Source organism: Magallana gigas, chromosome 6 (assembly GCF_963853765.1).
Source record: "Magallana gigas chromosome 6, xbMagGiga1.1, whole genome shotgun sequence".
Lineage (NCBI taxonomy): Eukaryota > Metazoa > Mollusca > Bivalvia > Ostreida > Ostreidae > Magallana > Magallana gigas.
Window position 1 is genome coordinate 3,338,738 of NC_088858.1, and position 21,675 is coordinate 3,360,412.

Genomic DNA, 21,675 nt, shown 5'->3' on the forward strand with positions numbered 1-21,675 from the left:
GACTGAAAAAGCAAGGTTTGGTCAGTTTAATAGGAATAACCTTGTTAACCACCAACACAAGGGTCAAGGCTCGATCTGATATAAATATGACCTAGCTCATTTTGTGTATCACTGACAGAATTCTGACAGGAAGGACAGCGTTAGGCGTGTATAACCATGTGTATTCCAGATGTTAACGTGAGCTTCCAGCACAGAAGGTTTCAAATAAACTCTCTTTATGTGTGTTCCAAAACAAACATAGGTAATCACAGATGACAAAACTCACCGAGACGAGGCATCACCTTTATTAGGCATCACCTTTATGAGACCACATTTATCATATTATATGAAAATCATAGTTTATGATCTTGGATATTATATATAGATACTGTAGTGTGGTTTGACACAATATCATATGTTAAAAAAATTGTTTGATAATAAACTAATATAAAACATGATATTGCGTCCTATGATACTAAACAATATTATGTCATATAATATATCATGATACAATATAATAATTTATTACATACTTAGTAATGAGTATTCATAATAGTATGCAGGTTTGTGCATATGTGATACAGATGACATCACAACAATCGTATCGGCCCCCAGGGCTGATACAGGTTATCAGCCCTCTAGGGCTGATACGGATCCGTATCACACCCCTTGCGGAACTCCTCTGCCTTTTTTCATTTTGGCATTTGTGCATGTTTACAGACGAAAAATAAAACATTTGTAACAGTTGAAATTTTTAAATGCAGTTGAAAACTTCAAACGCTAGAAAATATTTTGGAGCAGTTAACTTTTAAAACCTAAGGAAAATCCGGTTCCTTGGCTACATGTTTGTTAAAACAATTACACTCTGTAGATCTCATATTTTTATTTAATACATGCACATACTTTTTTCAAATAATACTTACAATCAATTTGTTCAAGTTGGTGTTTTTAATTTTAGTACTAAGTATGTAATAAATATAAAAATAGATACCCTTTCTATGTATCACAGCCTGTATTAGCCCTCAGTATCGGCCCTCGGACTGATATTGGAGTGTCGGGCTGATACAGGCTGTGATATGGAAAACGGTATATATTATTCTTTATGTAATATATAATGATATAATATGATATTGTTATATATGATATGACAATGTATCAAGATATGATATTTTATCATGTAAATATCATTATATATTACAATATGATATCGTTTTATAAATTATGATATTGTATTGTACGAGTATGATACATAATATATTGTATCATATGTAAAATATACATTAAAACTACATTGTTTTATATCACACGATATAATACCATGTGATACAATGATATTTTATACAATACAATATCATATTATACAATATCGTATCATATGAAACTATACAATTATTGCTGTTAATATTTAGGTCTATGCGATATATAATTTAGCCACCCGAGAAGTACAGTATTCACCGAGCCGGAATTATTTTATTACATGATCAGCGACTAATTTATACAGACATATCACACTGGGTGTTATCAAGCGAAGATTTTAGTTTGAAGCCATAACCGAACAATCTGAGAAACGCGATATTTCATTACTACTATTTTCATACATTGCCAGAAATTAGTCCTGACTTTGACCCACTTTCTATCTGTACCAAGTAACATTGGTCACAGCGCTTAATTATGCATGATTTACAAACTTGGATGTACTTATGACAGGTTACAGTTGTTGCTGGTAACGTTGGTTATAAATTAGTTTAGGTTAGGGTTAGTGTCAGGGTTAGGTTAGAGTCGGATTAGGGTTTAGGGCTAGGGTAACCAATGTAACCAAATAAATAAGATCGCTGTAACCATTGTAACCAAATAAATAAGACTCCCTGCTACAGTGAGTGAGGAAAAGACTTGTCACCTCTGTTACCTTTTGTCATCAAGAGAATATATAGCTGAAACCATTGTAAACAAATTGAATAACCCCCATTGCTAAAAAGGTCTGTCACCCTGCTAGGAAGTTTAGTGAAGTAAGGACCAGTAATAACTAAGATATAATCATAAGAGGGCACCTGCTCCAAAAACTGTTAACCAGCTCCAAAATCCTTAACCTCCTCCAGCATCTGAAATTTATGGCCCACATTCAGCATCCAATTCTTTCAAATCCTTAAGTAAGTCAAAATGCATCATCCATGCAAGTTTGTTGAAGATAGTACAAGTAATAACTTAGATACAGGACCTGCAACAAAAACTTTAACCAGGTCCGGACGCTGATGCCAGAGGTATAGGATTAGCTCCCCCCGACTTAGTCTTAGTAAGCTAAAAATACACTTATTTTTATAAATAGATGTATTATTTAAATATCCTTACTTTACCTGTGTCATCTTTTTGCCAATGCTCCTATGATCATACTCAAACATAACTTAAGTGTTACCGGTATCCCCCCAAACTGGAAAGGTTCAATGTAGCCTTACGGGTTACCGTAAGCTCCGATACAACTATTTTTGGTAACGTTTTAATAGTATAAGGATGAAGATTTTTATACATATAGATTTAGATGGCGAGTGCATTATGTTTTATACATGCTTCTACTTCAGTTTGACAATTTTCTAAAATGATAAAACCTAATCGTATTACATGTATTTTTCTTTCCTTTCATGAACCGAGTAGGAAAACTGGCTCAGAGGTCAAAAGCATATGGCTAGTAAAAGGATGCTGGTTCAAATTCTTTGGTCACCTGTGTAGTATCATTAATCCCAAGTAATGGTCAGTGATTAAACAATACCAGCATGGAAATAGTCAACAGGGAAGGCCGACACATTCAAACCTTTCAATAAATATTTTAGCTCAACCCCAGCATGTCATGTAATATAATCAATGCTTTGTCCATAGCAATAGTCAAATATATAAAATATCCTCTTATTTTTCCAGTCATTAAACCAATTACCATGAAAACTCCAATTCAAAGATTTATGTATGAAATAATGAAATTACAACTTTTTTTTATTAAGTTTATGATGATTTACTGACATTGTATGAAAAATGGAACTTGCTGATTTTCATGTAGCACACATAATATTACAAATACATGTAACAACATTTCAATAAAAACATGTCTATGTACACACATATATAAAACTTCTGAAGTAGAGCCTGGATAATGTTATCAAGCTTAGAACAGTCTTTGTGTTCTGCTGCTGTGGCAGTAGCCAGGCTGTTTTATCCCAGTAACTACCACTGGTCTGAGGTTCACACCGACAGTACTTGTTACTTCACCCCCTGGGGGCCACATATTCCGTTTATTTTGCTGTTGCCATGGGATTCCTCAGAATTAGAATCACAGAGTCTCCTCGGAGGAACATTTTGGAGATGTATCTGTCTTTGTTCACAGGTTTGGACTTTTTCTTTCCTTTGCCTGTTTTAGGAACTTCTGTCCACATTTCTTTCACATTTTCTAAGACCATATTACAATGCCTGCAACGGAATTTCACAATTGTAAAGTCCTGTAATGTTACATCAGATAGTCTTGATATACACATCATCATCACTCAAAATACATAAGTAAACTAGTAATCCTACATGTCTAGCATATATATGGATACTATATACAAGGAAATATGACTGAAATCATTGCGCTTTTAACAAAACTTTGTCTGGGCGAGTTTAAGGCAGGGCGAAACTGTTTGCACATGAAGAAGAGTGAAAATAACAAAGAATGAAATTCACCCTTTATACAGTTTTTCTAACCAACAAAAATTATCATAACCTTTCATTAGGATAAACATATATACATATATATATATACTGTTTATATATCTGTTAATGTGATAGTAAGCAAGGAGAGGTAACCCCAATATGATTTGCCATACAGACTATTTAGATCAATAGAGCACAGAAGATACAGAAGCATGTATAGAGCTGAATATAAAGCTACTTTTTAAATTGAGAAGCCAGACAATTTGAAAATCTGAAATTAAAGTGCACCAAACTAACAAAGATGGACAATTGTGGTTATGTAAAATGAATCCAACAATATATGTCAGAAATCAAGAAAGTTAACGTAATATGATTGAAGGAAATTTACTGATTAAGAGACTTGTTCAGAGAGAGCTTTCTCCATTAATAATTTGAATACCAAAAATATATGCACCATTCCCTTCCTTTCCTAATAACTTTGAATAACATCAGGTTGAAAACAAAGTTTTACATTTATAGCTGCAGGTCTGTAGCTCCCAGTCTGAGAAAATTTGTATGGATCAGGGTTGTCTCTAAGACCCGGGAGACGGGGAATTCCCCCGCCTATAATGCCTAAATTACCCGGCTATTATTGCATTTCAACACAATGTAGCTATAAGCAAGACCCCTAGACCCCCTTCTTTTTTATTTCTTCCATCTACTTAAATTTTTAGAGACAACCCTGATGGATGCCCTGGGAGCTACAGTGCCTTCCATAGTGAAAAACTGCAAGGCGCAAAAAAATTGCACTAGTTTTGGAATAATTAATCTTATTTCCTACCACAATGTGTACAAAAATTCCTCAGACATTTTGCGAAAAATATCGTCACTTAACTTGCCTCTATTATTCTTCTAAACACCATTACTAGCCCCATAAAGTGAAGTGGTGTTGTTTGTCTAGTGTTTACATGTTAAAATGGCGACTATAATTATTGTTGCTCCCAAGTCGCCCAACTGAATTTTTTCAGATCATGAGCTACAGACCTGCAGCTAGTTCTACATCTGCAGCACTGTCAAACATCAGCATTCACAAAGCCACAGTAATTCTGTAGTTCCACATCTGTGGCTTTTTAAGTTGGAGCCCGACCTACCTGTCGAAAGCTTTGACCCTGGCGAGCAACTTCTTGTTGTTCCTACAGTTGATCAGAACCTGAGTGTTGTTTTTGACAGACTGGGTTAAGACAGACAGTGGACCCGTGTTGAATTCTTCTTGCTCACGTTGAGACAGTTCTTCTGGAGTCATCTCACTCTTCGGTTTCGCCAATAGGGCCCTAGATAAATACAAATACAAGGGATGCCACAAGAGCTCTGACAAGTATTACTTTATGTGTAATAGTTTTTTTTTCTTACTATCTTCGCCAAAAAAATTAAACACTGCATATCGACAGGTACGTATAAAGACCCCTGATGTCGATTTGATTCGATCTCTACATTACAAATATAATTCAACCAAAACAGATCCATATATTTTAACAGACTGTTAAGTTATCTCTTGCTTTATATACAATGTGAAGATATAAATCGAAGCTTTAGCAGATAGGGCCAAATTAAAAGTTAGCATTGCAATACATGATAATTAGCTTTGAGGGCTTCATAAAAAAGTAAGAAAATACTTTTAAAAACAAGAATGAAAAACCTACGTCATTTTTAAGCAGGATGATGTTTGATTGCTTTAATAAATCCTTGGCGGCTTCTCCTTTGTATACAAACGGAAACGAAATATGTTCGTTTACGCCGGCTTTACGCATGCCCAATTCATAACTTCCGCTTTCATTTTCTACTTAGCTGTCAGCATGTGAGTGGCTATTTATTATTTTCTTTAAATTCCAATACATTTCTTAAATATTGTGTATTTTTTACTATTTTATATGTTCATTATTTTTAAGAAAGTATTTAGATTAGAAAAATAGTAAATATTATGTGGAAAAAATTAGGAACAAAGAATTTACAGATAGGCCGTGTTGTAACGTTACATGTTACGTGTCCTTAGCCTGGTGACATTGACAACAACATAAAATGTATTTCTTCAGTAAAACGTGTCTTAGCATTACTTAAATTTCAGAAAACTCTGTTACGGTACACGTCTTACTTTGTTAGGTTACTCTTTGGTCACAGCAAGAATCTCAGCAAGAACCCTCCTTAAATGAAAAATCTTTTATTGATATTTATTAATGTGTGCTGTGTTTTTGTTAAAGACCATTCTTATGGATTTGTTGAGTTGATCCATGAATTCTCACAGATTTCAGAAAGTAATGTGGTATAGTCATATGTAATGGGATGGTAGAAATAATGACGAACCAGACAGGGATTCGAACCCGGGCCCCCTGAATCTCTAGTCAGGTGTTCTACCAACTGAGCTATCTGGCACCGGTATTTGAACCAGTCTGACTGTCACAATCCTTCCCCCTTTAAAAATGGTCTTTGCCCTCGAAGATCACCCCAGGTTCTTCCCCTGGCAGGAATTAACTTGTCAGTTCCAGGGGTTGGTCACTGCACCAAATGTAACAGGATGGGGGAAATAATGATGGACCAGACAGGGATTAGAACCCGGGCCCCCTGAATCTCTAGTCAGGTGCTCTATCAACTAAGCTATCTGGTGCCGGTATTTGAACCCGTCTGACCATCACATATGTCATACTAGCACTGGCTAGTGGGTAGACGAGCCTTTTGCTCAATCGGTAGAGACTAGGTGTGCTGGATTTTTATGCCAGAGGACCTGATGTCAAAACTCAGCAGAGGTAATAAGTGTCTCTGTTACAATAAAGTACCTGGTACCAGGGCATTTTAAATTCACATGCAGACCAAGAGTATTTATTTGTATATCTAAACATACCAAACTTGTTTACTTGGGATGGTAAGGATGTGAAAAAAAGGAATATAAGAGACAAGTAAAGTGGTGACATGTCATCTCTCATCAGAGATTGAAACTAGAGAGATAGCATTCTTTTGATTCCATCCACAGATATTGGTGAAGCATGAAGATTTCAAAGACTCTTCAGGTGGGAATCCTTGTGGCTGTGTTTGCAGCCATGGTTTCCTGTGATGACAAGGAAGAAAAAAAGAAGAAGCTTCAAATCGGTGTCAAGAAACGTGTCGACCCAGACAAGTGCACCATTAAATCTAGAAAGGGCGATGTATTGAAAATGCATTACACAGTAAGAAATTATGTTTAAAAAGGCTAAAACTTATATTATTTTAAGAATTTGTATTACAGTAACAATTAGTAGCAGGGCAATACATACTTGATAGTCCTGTAGATTTTGTAATGGAATATAACCTGTAAAACATTTTGCATATCCTATTTCATTTCATAAATAGCAAGTTTATAAACAGAGCAGTATTCTGTTTTAATTTATTTTTAAAATTAAAATTCAATTTTAAAAAAAAGCTACCATAATAGTACTTTTCATGCATTATTTGACAAGTTGATAAGAAATGTATTGAACTTAGGGAAAATTGGAAGATGGAACTAAGTTTGACAGTAGCTTGGACAGAAATGAACCTTTCAAGTTCACCCTAGGGTCAGGGCAGGTGATAAAAGGATGGGACCAGGGCCTATTGGGGTATGTAACTTAGTATTAGACATGTTTAACCCTACTTCAATTGTGTACAATATTAAAACCTGCCGCCAAAAACCAAAATGTTTGAATTTAATTATATCAAATAATCTCAGCAGTTTAGTAATTAATTCATTGAGATTGGCATAGATACAATGTATATCTATACATTAATTTTAAAAAATGAATTTGAAATAGGGTCATAAAGGCATCAGAATGTGGTTTTAAAAAAGTAAATATGAAAAGAGAAGTCACATTTTGGCAAAAGATCCCCATCATATATTAAGTATCCAATTATAATGATAAAAAAAATCCCAGTAAAAAAAAATTTACAAGATATTCTTAAGAATATTTTTGGGACCCCTAAAATTTTGATATATACAAGTGTTTATACAGAGTTTTCTGTACTAAAGGTTCTGTAGATGAGGATTTAATTAAAATTTTTATTTGAAGCATGTGTGAAGGAGAGAAAAGGAAGTTGGTGATCCCCTCTGACATGGGCTATGGAGACAGAGGTGCTCCTCCCAAAATCCCACGTAAGTTAGATGTCTAGGGAACATTCTCTGTCAAATGTTCTAATTTTCTCATCAGTCAGTCAGTCCTGTTTTTTTTGTAAGCACATCTCCTCTTAAACCGCTGCATGGAATTCAGTAAAACTTTGTAGGTATTGAAGACATAATGTGTTGATGTGCATATTATCAGGAATTTCCAATTCCATCAATTTTTTGGGAATGTTGGCCCTTTTAAACTTAAAATTTTGGCCACATATTGAATATACCGTTGTAATAAACAGTATGAAAGCTTAAGGTGGTATGGGATATCTGTCAATATTAATGTGGATTAAAGTACATTATAATTGAAATACTTTCACCAGTTTAGAATTTTCAAATTTTACAATATCTAACCAAAAAATAGCTTTGAAAAATATTTTGAAAGGTAAAAATTGTAAAACCCACAGTGGGATTCGAACTCATGACTTACATATTCATATTAAACCCTCTAACTCACTGCGCTACACTGTTAGATGACAATATTGGAAAAGAAACTACTTATATAACTGCACTTAATTTTATTGTTTATTTCGATAAACAATAAAATTAAGTTTCGATAAACAATACGTCACAACATGGAAGTGTCCCGAACCACCTTAACTCCTCTTAAACTGCTGCATGGAATTCAGTAAAACTTTGTAGGTATTTTGTGTAGTGTGTTGACATGCATATTACCAGGACATTTTGATTCCATTATTTTTTAGGGAATTTTGGCCTTTTTTAACTTAGAATTTTGGCAGTATAATGAATTTTGTAATGAACAATTTTTAAGTTCAACTCCTTTTAAACTGTTGTACAGAATTTAGAGAAACTTAGAAGGCATTTTTGAATTTCGTTGTTGTTAAAAACAAAGGAATATTTGCTTGAATTTTAAGGCTGATGATTTTTGCGAGTTATATGCCCTTTATCAAATTATTTTGCACACTTTTTCTTTTATTTTTGGAATAATATTAATACTTTGGATTGTAAAATAAACCCCGGTTCATCCTAGGCAAGTAATTTTGAATTTCCTTTAAAATCCACTGCCTAAAAGTATGCTTTATGAGAATTTACTTCTGAAATAATAGTTGCTCATCCATGTTTCCAACAAGTGATGTAATTTTTATAAATGAATTAATAATATATGTATGGCTAACATGTTGAAGTAACCATCTCCATATGGAATGCTTTTGCTGCTACATTTTTTAAAATTTGACTTGTTTGATTTCAGCCAAGGCTGTGCTTATATTTGAGGTGGAGCTGCTAGGAATAGAGAGGAACGATGAATTATAAGAAGATATGGGACAGCACCATCAAGTGGCTTTATTCTCTCACTTAAAATATTCATTTTTAGCTCAGTGTCAAGTTTTTTGTGTGGAGAGAATGGTAATAAATTATACGTGTATTGACTTAAGGAAATATCTGATGTATGTATCTGTGTAGTGCAATTTCATTTCTCATTGTCTGCATTTGGTAAAGTTTCTTAGAATAAAACTTTTTAATATTGCCATTGTTTAGTACTGTATTTTTAGTTCTTTACTGTTATATAAATTTTTATCAGAAAGACTGCAAAGGCAGACACCTCCCACTGACCAACAAAACTGGTTCTATAAATAAATTTCTGGTTTCAGATACATGTTGTTTTACATTGAAAGTAATTTTAGCATTGGACTGGCCTTACTAGGCTTCCCTTACAATATACAATGTAGTAGGTTTTGAGGGAAAGTGACCCCTTTTCCTTGTTGTATTTTATGAATACCTCAGTATTCTAATCTCGTTATTTATGTTCTATATATATTTATTAGGCTGTATTTTAAAAATCATTAAGAATTCACAAATAATAAAAAAATCTATGATATAAATTTTGTCTTTAATGATAAATCTTGTATTCAATAAGAAACACACAATTCCCTGGCACGTATAACACTCTAGCTGAGTCATCCACACACGAGTGATCTCCCCTTATTGGAAGTCCTTAAAGACCAGAAAATAGCAGCATCCAATGTGTTGCTGAATGATAAAGAACTATGAAATTTAATGCATTGAAAATTGGAGACTTCCAATAAAGGACAGATCTATTTTTACACCTCTCTTGCTGAGATAGTCTACTAAGAGTAGTCTGACACCTTCTACAGTACATTATTGCTTCAAATTAATTTAATTCAAATTATCATAAAACCAAATTTAAAAGTTACCTGTCAGTACTAAAGAAAATTGTTTACCAACACACATTGATATGTTTCAAAAATAAAACAAAATGTAAAACCCCTAAGTTTTACAACATGCAAGACTTTAAGAAATAATTAGTACTTACAAATTTAAAGGGGTCAGGTTTTCCAATTGAAAGAACATTCACTTTTTCCCACTGAATGACTGTCATTGTAAAGCAATGCAATAATAGGACTCTTAAAACTCTGGTCTTGAGCAAACTTATCAAATGTTTGAGGTAATCTTTTTTGTATGTTATTATATCTGCATTTCACAATTAATTCACCATGAATTTAATCTAAAATACTTAATAAATATAGTGAAGACATTAGAAAATGTTATAATAGTAATATATATATATATGTAATCTAAAACCCCATTGTTCTCCACATAACCTAAACTTAAACTGTTGCTGCTCAATGTAAATATTTCATTCTCACAAAAGTTTTCACAATTAATGAAGAGGTACAATTTCAAAATCAGTTTGGACTGGGTACTGTGATAAACAAAGACTTGCCGTGGGATTAAAAATCTGCTGTCAGTTTTACTGAGAAACAGGTACAATGATTTAAAATTCATCCAAAAACTGCAGCAGGAAGTATGTCTGATCTTACTTTACTGATAATCTGTTTGATGTTTCAGAGTTTCTTTAGTGTGTAGCAACAACACAATAAGTGTAAGGTTTATTTACATGAAGGATGAGGACATGGTACAGGTGAGGGGTACACAATGTGAGAGACTGGGCATTCTCGGGTTGTACAGGAGTATAACCTACTTGGTTACAACTTCTCTAATTTACATAACACAGTCACACACAGGTAAAACTATCATGCACACAAAATGGGTCCAAATGAAAACTATCACTCTAGATTTAGTTACACATGCATTCTTGTGATGAGAATTCTAAAGGTTTTTTTACACATGAGAAAAAACAGATGCACTGTTTTAAAATAATTGATAAACTGATTAAAACATGAAATCAGGGGGGTGGTAAAATTGGAATCTGACACAAGTGAAATTTATAAAATGTCAATATATTAAATTAGCAGCACTCTCTAAAATCATTTGAAGAACTCAAGAAAATTTCACCATGTGTATAGTTCTATTATTGCTGAGCTTGCAACAGTGTTCATATCATGACATATCTATTCTCCAGAGGTCACTGGCCATACATCACTACATTGTACAAAAAATGTTTCTTCAAGAATCTTCTTGTATTGTTATAAATCAATTTGCATATTCATATTAAAACAAAACTCTCAGCTGTTTTGTTAATTACACAGCCCAATAATCCGTACTCAAATTTAAAAACAAAACATATTGGTTAATGCAGGGACAGTTCCTTCAGGAATCTGGGTCGAGCCGCTGGAATGAGGTCCCTAAGTGTCTCGTGGGTTTCACCATCTTTTCTCGAGCTTCTCGGCGCCCGTCTTCCTTGTGATCAAAATCGCAGTTGTGAAGTTCAGGCAGTCGATGCAAGGAGCAGAATACAAAGTCTGTAACAGAGAACACATGTAAGACCATTATTTCAGCTCATTCCATGTGATGTGGGCTTTCCTATAACGGCTTTATATACATTTCTGAAAATCTTGACAAGGTTCAAATGAAAGATGTAGAATCTAATAGAAAAAGATGAATACAAATATCGAACAATAGATACACAAGTTACAGAACAATATAACACCAGTTCAGATGTACATGTATCATATCCTTAAAAGTAAACAGGTACCGTATTTTGACCAGATTCACACCCGTACACACTGACCTATAGACAGTATCTGCTGACCAAGTTTACACATTTATGCCTCCCATACACTGACCTCGGGAACATCTGTACTTACTGACCATAATAACACCTGTTAGTATTAACCACAAGTACATATGTAGATACTGACCACATTTACATCTGCCGATCTGCCGCTGGGCCAGCTCCAGTTTACATTTACACTGATAACATCTCTTCTTGTTTTTCTGTCCTTTTTCTGGTGTTGATTCAGGGGTGTCTGATTCTTTATCAACTTGTGTTATATCACTGAAAATTGAATGACATCAATATTTTCATAAATTTACTTATTAATATCCAGTGAATTTAACATCCTTGGAATAGGAATGCAAAAGCATATTTACATGTAAAAATCAATTTTAAAGATGATCAGACATCATGAGATGCATCATAAATTATGCCTGAAGCAAATCTGAAACATTTGATTTCTTCTATAATATTTCAGTTTTGTAACAAAAGGAAGAGTTCCTTGTGTGTGGATGTACACAATGTGAGTTCTCTACCAGGTGGTGATTAAATCGATTGACCTACCGTTTGACTCCTCTTTTTTCAGGGGTCTCTGGTGTGGCTACACTGGAAGACAAAGATGGGGATGAATCGGTTTCTGGGGGAGGGGTTGCTGGACTTTGTTCACGATCCGTTGTTCCTTCATTAGAAACACTAGAGTCTTTAATGCTCTCACAAGTTAATTGTTTGGAAGAACAGGGCTGTGATTGGCTATCACTAATTGGTGTGCTGTTATTTTTTCCTCCCTCTAAACCAATGCTATGGCTGCTTTGTTTAGCCCCTTCCATATGACTGTGACCACTTTGTTTCATCTGTCTGGCAGTTTCTGCAAGAAAATACATGTATTAACTGTCTTGTTATTTTAAGACCTGATAAAAAATTAAAAAAAAAAAAATTCAAATATTTCATAAAATAAAAGTAAATTCATCTTTCCTTCTGATAATAAATTCTTTGTAAATCTACACAGCTATCATAGAGGAGATTCTGAACTACCAAACATGAAGCAAAAAACACAAACCAGGAGAAATGAGATGATCGGGAGTGCTCTGTAGGGCATCATTGGTTTTCTCTATGTGTGCTGAAACAAAAAACAAGACCAGCTATATACTCTATAATCATATATCTTTGACGTAAATTATTTTCTCAATCTTTAAGATTAATAAGTTGTAACAAATGATGCTATATTCCTACATGAAATAATTGTGTTTTTATTGCATATGAGCAACTTTTTAAAAAAATGTACGGCACCTAAGCATTTTGTCAAAATAGAAAAAGGAAGTTTGGTTTTGGAGCATTTTTTCTTGATGAGCGCATGCAAATAATGTCTACTTCAGGCACCACTTCCCTTATTCAAGTTGAGTAAACTCAATCAGCAGTATATTGGAATATGTAAACACTAAGCAGTGAGTTCCTTTACATTTTTTTAAAAATGGTTGAACATTTTAAAACAATCGGATTTACCGGTATATTGTTTAAATCATTCAATCTAATGTTGTGACTTCATGGTGAGCATTTTGAAACTCGAATCAATTACATATACTGGTACTTGAATTTTAGATTTGCTTTAGCTCTATAGAGACTTGAATTTTAGATTTGCTTTAGCTCTATAGAGCTATATATGCAACCAAAATCTCATTACCACCTAATCTACAACACATTTCCATCTCTCTTCAATGCTTATCATATATCAGAAAGAATAAATATTAACATGAATTACATGCATCAACTTTTGTTTCATAAATCTCTGCATGCCACAGCACACATGAACAATACTTACATTTATAGCATTGTGAACAGAGTCCAAGTGTACTTGAAGATCTGGAATTAAATAGAAAATATGGTTTATCTAATGTTTCCGTCTCCTTATCCTAACATTTAATGATTCTGAAATAAAACCCCCTATCTGATCAAAACTTGTAGTAATACCCTTAAAATAAGCTTATTTTGAAAACATTTCTCAACACAATATTTATCAGAATACACAACACCATCTGGCAAATAAACTCTAGAATTTTTTTCAAAGATGGTATTTATGCATACAAAATAGAGGAATTATGAATTCTTTATTGTGTCTATTGCTGGAATGACACTATTTCAGGTGAAAAACTGTTGTATTAATATATTATTAAATAATATAATATGAACTATGTCTTGTTTGATGTATATGTCTAACCCAACATGTGTTAATGTTACTGTACTTAAAAACAGTTGGTTGTGATTGGTCAGTGCAAGCCATGGTAATGTTGGGTTCTTGTTCAGTTATATGCAAATTGATTGAAACCAATCAGCCAAACCCAAATTCTTGATAACTCTAGATGATCAAGAGATCCAATGATGAGTATTTTGAAATAATGAGAAAATCAAGGTGTAGACTGAGGTTTGAAGTTTGCATGCATGTTTTTGGATTGGTGGTTGGGGGTGAAATTGTACGCTTATATTGTGAAAAATTCTCAATCACAGATGAAGTTGATAAAAAATGCTAGGATATATCATGCTATTTCTAAAAAAAATTACTTCTTACACAAAAAAACCATAATGTAAACAATGATTGCATAATAGAAAAAAGATAATTAAAGGTATACTTTCTTTGTGAGATAAATTATAAATATTTTATCAAAATAAATATGGTTCATTGTTCACTCTTAATCACTAACAGCGGTGAACGCTGGCTTAGCCTGCTTTGCAGTCCACGTTTACGCGTAATCGCCTTCTACTGCGAGAGTAGATCTACCCAACCCAACTCGGGATTGATCGTTTATAGATAAACATGATTGATAAGGTACTGGCCCGGATGTTTCATGTTTTTTTCATTGATACAAATGTCTGTATCATAATCTTAAGACATAATACACAATAATATCTAATTCACTCCTTAATATAAGTGAAACTTTCAACCAGACAAGTCCTAACCCACACCAAGGAAAATCCTAGCGACCCAGGGCCTCCCGACACCAGCCTTCGTCACGGTGGTGATTCAGATCCTTCAGTCGCGAACTTACCCCCAAAATCCGCACGGGCAGCGAGGTTGGTCGTTACTTTTCGACTTCTCCATCACCTACGCAGGTAACATGAGAAATGGTCCTTTCTGAGGAAAAATCTCCTAGTGACAGAATGACAATCGACAGCTGGTTGTTGTCAATTCGAGGCTGTATATTGCTTCCGGTTCAAAGGTCAATTCTAATTTTTACAAGACAGAGTAGCCTCCCGTTGGTCATAAACAATGAGGGAGGGGGTGGTGCATTTCTTATTTTATAGCCAATAATGTGCCGAAAGCTGGCACATACGATTTATTGATTCGACATGAGGCTGGACGCACAAGTAGAGGGAAAATGTGTACATGTACATTTTTAAAGTTGGTTTATATCTAAATCTTTTAGAGAGATCTGTTTTAATATTATTTTTGGTTTACTTAATAAAAATAAAAAACGGGGCTTTTTGAGAATAAAAAAGGACCAAATTGACCCCCCCCCCTTAATTTTTCATACCCCTTTTACATGTCGACATACGGGTGTTAACTTTTGTGTGTGGTGTTTTTGTTTCTTTTCTTTATACATAATAAGGAGGCTGGAAAGTCAACAAACCACCGAGAAGATCTTAAACGTTATATGAACTTTTAGCCGTATTAACTTTATGTGAAGAATTTTTTTGAAATAATTTATTTTAACTCGAATATTTTAGTAGTTTCCAACATCTTTAGATATAGAGCCCTTCTCCTTGACATTGATAAGCACATTAGTTGTTTTAAAATGACCACAGCCACACAACCCTCTTAATAAAAATATCTTAAAACTAAGATAAAGAAAATGTATCCGTAAGTTTCCTTTGACATGTAAGTATATACCGGCGAACTTCACAACACTTTTGTGCATTCATTTGGTTGGAAAGAGACAGTGTTTTATTGTCAATTCTATTTAATTATTTATGATTTATTACACCCGACACATAAATTGTTTATATTTAAGGAATAAGGAATCATTCTTCTATAGTATCATAAGGTGATAATTTCGGTCGTGACGTATTTAAATCCAATAAAGGCCATATGGCTTTATGATAGATTTGACCACGCTCTGACCGAAATTACCATCTCATAATATTCAATGATAGATTTGACCACGCTCTGACCGAAATTACCATCTCATAATATTCAAAGAATGATTCCTTATTACTTATACTTATATTATTTCTAATTTGTACACTTTAAAACAACATTTTAAAACCACTATTTTTTTCATGTAGCACATGCTATGTATTACTTCGTCGCGCAGCCAATACCGTTTTTCGGTTATGCTACAAGACACACCCATTTTGTGTCACTCATGTTTTATGAAATTATTGGGTTATAGGCTTCAAAATTGATTCGTAATGTTATCATAGACAAAGTAGAAAATGTAAATGTATATATAGAGTTCCCCAGTATAAGCGCGACGTTTCCCTGTAGTTGTCTATGACGTCATAGTGATCAACCGAACTTCAATTAAAAAAAATAATGAAAATTTGAAAAAGGAAAAATCACAATGGACAAAAGTAAGAAAGATGACCAAAATTTTGCGGAGGCGAGCCGGGTATCTTTTGACGATTTTTATCGTCTAATCCTGAGTGGCAACACAGAAGAAATGGGGCGTATCCTGACGAGCGGCGAGCAAATCGACCTCAACACGATCCACACAGGAAATGTCCACTGTCTCGAGCAGAATGAGGTCCCCACTCTCAGAATGCCCGTTCTCCATCTTGCTTGTATGTACACACGTCTGGAGATGGTACGTTTGTTGCTGGAGCACGGCGCGGATCCGCTCTACCGTGACGACCGCGATCACAGGACGGCCGCCTGGGTCCTACTCATGTACTGGATGGTACCGGATCTACTGATAAACCGCCTGTCGACCGATGACGAAGAAGTGGACGAAGTACGAAGGACTTTCATTTTGAATCGCAGGCGACACCTGTCTAACATTACCCGCCTTCTGGACTTGTTGCTTCAGCACTCCAAGGATCCACAGCAGCCTAGCATCGTCAAAGGGAGGACTTTATTACATTTGTGTGCCCTGAGAAATTTAGTCAACCCAGTCGTCCATCTGTTGAACTTTGGGGCTTTCATCGATCAGAGGGACCATGACGGATACACGCCGGCGATGTCCGCTGCCTTTCACGGAAATCTGGAGAGTCTAATGGAGCTTCTTCGACTTGGAGCGAACATTCAGGAGCAAGACAATGCCGGGCAGAATATTCTACACATCGTAGCGGGATCAGAGAGAATCAATGCGTCACAAATGGCCATCTTACTGAAAGAGTGTCCAGATTTGACCAAACTCTTAAACGAACAGACGTTTAATGGGGAGACGCCTCTCCACCAGTGTGCTATACGCGGGAATGGCGAGAAAATCCACCTCCTCTTGTCGAAAGGAGCGGACTGTTCGGCCATGGACTCTGAAGGCCAAACACCCATTTATCTGTTGCTGAAGTTACACAGCATCGCTTGCGTCTATTTGGGATTCATTTCCTTGCTCACAGAGACCCAGCAACTGTCACTCAAAGACGCCGAGGGAAACTATCCAATCAAACTGATGGAGGATTGTCCACGTCACGTCCGGCAGAGGTTGCTGAGTTTGAGTTGCAATCCCCCACGGTTGTATAGTATGTGTTTACAAAGAATGAACAATCTACTTGCCCGACCCCAAGACGTTGCCACAGCCTCAAACATGTACCGTGACAGCAGGATGGTGTCTATTGGTGACGCCCTTCAATTAGATTGTCCCAGGGAAATAATCATGGACATCTTGACCTACAAACACTCCTTACGGAACAAATGGTCGCACTTTATGTTCAGCCACATCTGATGCCACGAATTACTGGACCCAATTATTAAGTAGAGAAAGATAAAATTATAATCATTTTTTATAGGAATTTATGTTTTTTGTCTATTTATTGCATATATCAAAACGATTTCCATAGTAACAGTAAACGTTCTTCCGGTTATGTCTCTTTGCTTGCAATGATGAGTAAAATGCCAAGTACTATGGTCAGAAAATTATCACAAGTTTCTTGTTTGGGTATCAAACATGAAATAATCTTAATTCCTCATAAAAAGAAGATTTCTTTCTGAAATAGCCGATCTCCTCCCGAACCCCATCATTGATTTCCGTTATGTTTGGTGATATTTATATGTTTCAGTGTCTCTGTCTGTGATAACACTACGAATAGATTTTGTATCAAGTAAATTCAAATGACGTATTGTATGGGACGCGTGCGGGGTTTTCTTAATTAAGGTCTTTATCAAGTAAATGAAAGGTGCCTACAGGTTTATGAAATTCAAGATATAAATTCTTTTAATGATGCTTCATAACAATATCTTTGTTTGATAGGGTGTACTGGGGCTTCACTTTCTAGTAAACACATTGAAAACTCATGTTTTAAACAACCATTTTCTGTGAAATATGAAGGATAAAACTAACAAATCTTGGAGTTTTGTCCATTTTTGACTTATGAAATATATCAAGAATGCCTAAAGTCTCTCCAAAAATGGCATTAAACAAGCTCTTGACCTCCTCTTGATGTCAAATTGAAAATAGGTACCGGGATTATTTTTCCCATGATTAAATATAGAATGTCAAAATATTGTTTTATTTTCTACATAACCCCTTTAAAACCGTAAAATACGGGAAAAGATTCATCAATTTAATTATGACGTCATAATGGTTCCAGCACCAAAAAGACACCCTGGAATCATTTACTAGATCTTGTAATAAATCATCCTTTGAATATTATGAGGTGATAGCTTTCAGGCTTTATTGGAATTGACCACGGCCCGACAAAAATTATAATTTTATTAAGTTATTCAGCTCTATTGATATTTCAAAATACGCTATATTAATTTCGGACTATAATTAAATGCAAAACCCGCTTGCGCCTCATACTATATTATTTGCATAAATGATGAAATGTAATGACCACACAATTACATATGTATGGTTATATGAAGACTCAAAAACTTTTTCAGAAAAAGTGATCATAACCTCACAATATTACGTTAACTGTTATCCCATGAAAAGGAAACTCCATCGCGTGCAATTGATACAATGTAGTTACAGAATCCTTATCAACATGGATTTCACAAGACTACGATTGATCCGTTCTTTTGTTTATGAAAAACAAAACACATGACACATGCTATAACTGACAAACTCTCGCCGGCTTCCATGTTGTGTAACACTAAAGCCTCTCTGATCATCTCTAACAGATAGCATTAGGCTCTCTCTCAATTTGATCACCAATGGTGTAATCTATTTATCATAACAGATGTTAAAAAAACTCTGAGTACTTCATATTTTTTTATTAGATTATTCAGTCTGACATACAGTTTTAACATGTACATGTAACATATTCTCTGTTTGGAATTGTACCGAGTATTTCCGTTGTACGTGTAGTCACCTTGTGACGATGTTGCCAATGACAGAGCGTGGTGTGACGCAACAGTCGTCTGCTGTTGTAATGACATCACTGCTCTTCGCCGGCTTTGTATCAAGAGGGTTGATCACACTTCAAAGAGTCGAGTCTCAGATTGGAGGGGGACAGTCATCTACAGTCTCTCCATAACTCCAGTCTCAAGTGTTTTTCTTATTCACAAAGACCGTTGGAGAAAAAAAAATTGCGAATAACTTCGTGCTATTGGTAGTATGAACAGGGGAGGGGGGGGGTCAGGAAAATTCATAGTTATTTATTTATTCTACATAGTGAAGAAACCGGTAGGAAATTGATCTTATTCTATATAGTAAAGAAACTGAACAGAAGTTGACCCCCAAGCCCGCAAACAAATCTTTGCTCTGATCCTCTCCACCCGGGTTATAAAACTGGACCTGTGCCTGCAAGGGGATCTGGGAAAGCCGTGAGTTCACTCCGGGAACACCGATCCAGACTGCTGTTGGTCGCTTAGCACATAAGAGGTTTAAATACTGCATTGTTCGTCGACAAATGCTGCTGCTAAAGCTTAAATAGCTTATTCATATTACATGTGGGCATCCTCTCTATTCAGAAAATGATAATTTGGTAATGAAAAAACATTTTGGCAGTAAAATTGATTTTTCTCAAGGACAACGTTAATTTGAAATAAAACACAATGCGTGTAAAATGATACAACCATTGCCATAAGTATTTATAAAGAATCAATTTTAATATCCTACTCCAGAGGCCGAATTACAACAAAGAGCGTGAACTTGTTATCAGTCTAATGCAATTCATGCAATCCAGATTACGTTATTGCTCAATAGTATTTGTTACAATGTAAATCATGTATGATGACCGAACAGGTTTTCCATGAGTGACAAGTTTTGAAAGTATTTTCATACGGTCACACTAGCAGCGTGAGGTATAGCAGAGGCGCTATATAAACTCACGGAGGGATGCTGTACAGTTCAGTAGCGAGGTGCTGCTCTCTGGTGATAGACGGATATTAGCAGTGATCGACCCTATAACACGGTATGATGTTCATTCACGACTGCTAAAGAGAGCAATATCAGTGTCTCGCTCAATAATAAGCAAAAGTTACCAGCACGATGATTAAAATTTCATATGAACGGATAAGAGTTGGAATTTTGCGTGATATCGCGATTTGAAATTGGAAGCAATAACAAGCCTGGGAAGATATCTTCATTTATTTTTATGTATATTACAGACGGTTCTTGTGCAAAGTAAAAAGAGATATGGACCCAAATTACACGGAATTTAACTTCACTGGGACCAGTTTTCCGGATGGGGGGATTTTTCAGCACAAACTTCGGATATATACCCCCGCCATTGTGTACACAGTTATTTTGATGATCTTTGGGTTCTTTGGGAATAGTCTGGTTTGGATTGTGTATTACTGGAGATGGAAAAACCTATCTACTCGGATATTCATTTTGTCTCTCGCCATGTTTGACCTTATCAACTGCGTCATCACAATGCCCACAGAAATTGTCATAATGGTGGATAATTCTTTTTTTCAACTGGGATTTGTATGTAAACTTTCTCGATTCACGACATATCTGTGTAACTCTTCCTCTACGTTGGTGTTAATTGCAGTCGCCATTGACCGGTACCAACGAATCTGCTGCCCCCATCGTCCGGTGATGACGTCATCCACGGCTCGGCGTTGTGTCCTCTGGTTGATAGTGGTGGCTTTGACCATAACATGGCCGGCTCTGGTTGTTTACGGGAAGCACACTGTGAAAATCAGGTCGCACGGTGAGGAGTTCTCGGTCCCCACGTGTCAAATTGAGGACGGGTACGTCCAGTCTATATTCCCCTTAGTTTTGTACGGGATCCATGGAGTGGGCACGCTAATCACATTTGTCAGCTTCATCGTTCTCTATTCCTTCGTGGCGGTGGCTGTCAGACGTCAATTAATTTTCCGTAAAAAATCCTCTTCCTGCCAAATGAAGTCAGAAGACGGTTCCAAAAAAACTATTCTGTCTACTTCCTGTGTGGCGGCCGTCGAGCGTAGCGTCCGTCTGACTGTCATGTTGTCCGTTGTGACGTTTTCGTATGTGATGACGTTTTTACCGTTTGTAGTTATCGCTATTCATCGATCTATTCATCCTTATTTCTATCCCACCCTGACTGACTCAGCCAAAATGGCGTACCAGGTGTTTCTCCGGTCTTACCTGTTGAACTGTTGTATCAACCCCATCATCTATTCCTTTATGAACACTGAGTTCAGAAAACGATGTGCTTCTCTGTTCAAACAAGGTGTGTGCAAATTCATATCCCCGAATTATGAATTGTGATTAATATACGTGATATAAAGATTATTTTTCTATTTTCGATTTTTACGTCTTTATGAAATATGTTGTGCCATCAGTGACCAGTGTCAGGTTTTATAGATTGCTTTTGATAAACATCGTAAGTTATTAGTCCTTAATTATGTTAT

At 35.5% G+C, this 21,675-nt stretch overlaps 5 protein-coding genes across 5 annotated transcripts; 3 read left to right on the top strand and 2 right to left on the bottom strand.

The window, feature by feature from the left end:
• Positions 1 to 2,911: 2,911 nt before the first annotated feature.
• Positions 2,912 to 5,450, bottom strand: LOC105346162 (small nuclear ribonucleoprotein Sm D2). The gene is made up of 3 exons (XM_011454629.4): positions 5,331 to 5,450; positions 4,782 to 4,961; positions 2,912 to 3,429 (listed from the first exon to the last, which is right to left on the bottom strand). Exons 1-3 carry the CDS (start codon positions 5,333 to 5,335, stop codon positions 3,255 to 3,257), a joined length of 360 nt encoding a protein of 119 aa, XP_011452931.1. The 5' UTR covers positions 5,336 to 5,450; the 3' UTR covers positions 2,912 to 3,254.
• On the top strand, positions 5,414 to 9,283 carry LOC105346163 (peptidyl-prolyl cis-trans isomerase FKBP2). The gene is made up of 5 exons (XM_011454630.4): positions 5,414 to 5,485; positions 6,653 to 6,845; positions 7,141 to 7,253; positions 7,701 to 7,783; positions 9,009 to 9,283. Exons 2-5 carry the CDS (start codon positions 6,666 to 6,668, stop codon positions 9,068 to 9,070), a joined length of 438 nt encoding a protein of 145 aa, XP_011452932.1. The 5' UTR covers positions 5,414 to 5,485; positions 6,653 to 6,665; the 3' UTR covers positions 9,071 to 9,283.
• A 1,791-nt stretch (positions 9,284 to 11,074) lies between these two features.
• On the bottom strand, positions 11,075 to 14,934 carry LOC105346160 (AN1-type zinc finger protein 3). The gene is made up of 6 exons (XM_011454628.4): positions 14,774 to 14,934; positions 13,552 to 13,592; positions 12,793 to 12,852; positions 12,300 to 12,600; positions 11,881 to 12,017; positions 11,075 to 11,481 (listed from the first exon to the last, which is right to left on the bottom strand). The coding sequence occupies exons 1-6, from the start codon at positions 14,824 to 14,826 to the stop codon at positions 11,330 to 11,332; spliced, it is 744 nt and encodes a 247-aa protein (XP_011452930.1). The 5' UTR covers positions 14,827 to 14,934; the 3' UTR covers positions 11,075 to 11,329.
• Positions 14,935 to 16,219: 1,285 nt separating this feature from the next.
• On the top strand, positions 16,220 to 17,747 carry LOC105346159 (ankyrin repeat domain-containing protein 61). Its single transcript, XM_011454626.4, has one exon. The coding sequence runs from the start codon at positions 16,289 to 16,291 to the stop codon at positions 17,606 to 17,608; it is 1,320 nt and encodes a 439-aa protein (XP_011452928.3). The 5' UTR covers positions 16,220 to 16,288; the 3' UTR covers positions 17,609 to 17,747.
• Positions 17,748 to 19,522: 1,775 nt separating this feature from the next.
• On the top strand, positions 19,523 to 21,565 carry LOC105346158 (cysteinyl leukotriene receptor 1). Its single transcript, XM_066088349.1, has one exon. It carries the CDS (start codon positions 20,468 to 20,470, stop codon positions 21,530 to 21,532), a length of 1,065 nt encoding a protein of 354 aa, XP_065944421.1. The 5' UTR covers positions 19,523 to 20,467; the 3' UTR covers positions 21,533 to 21,565.
• Positions 21,566 to 21,675: the final 110 nt, after the last annotated feature.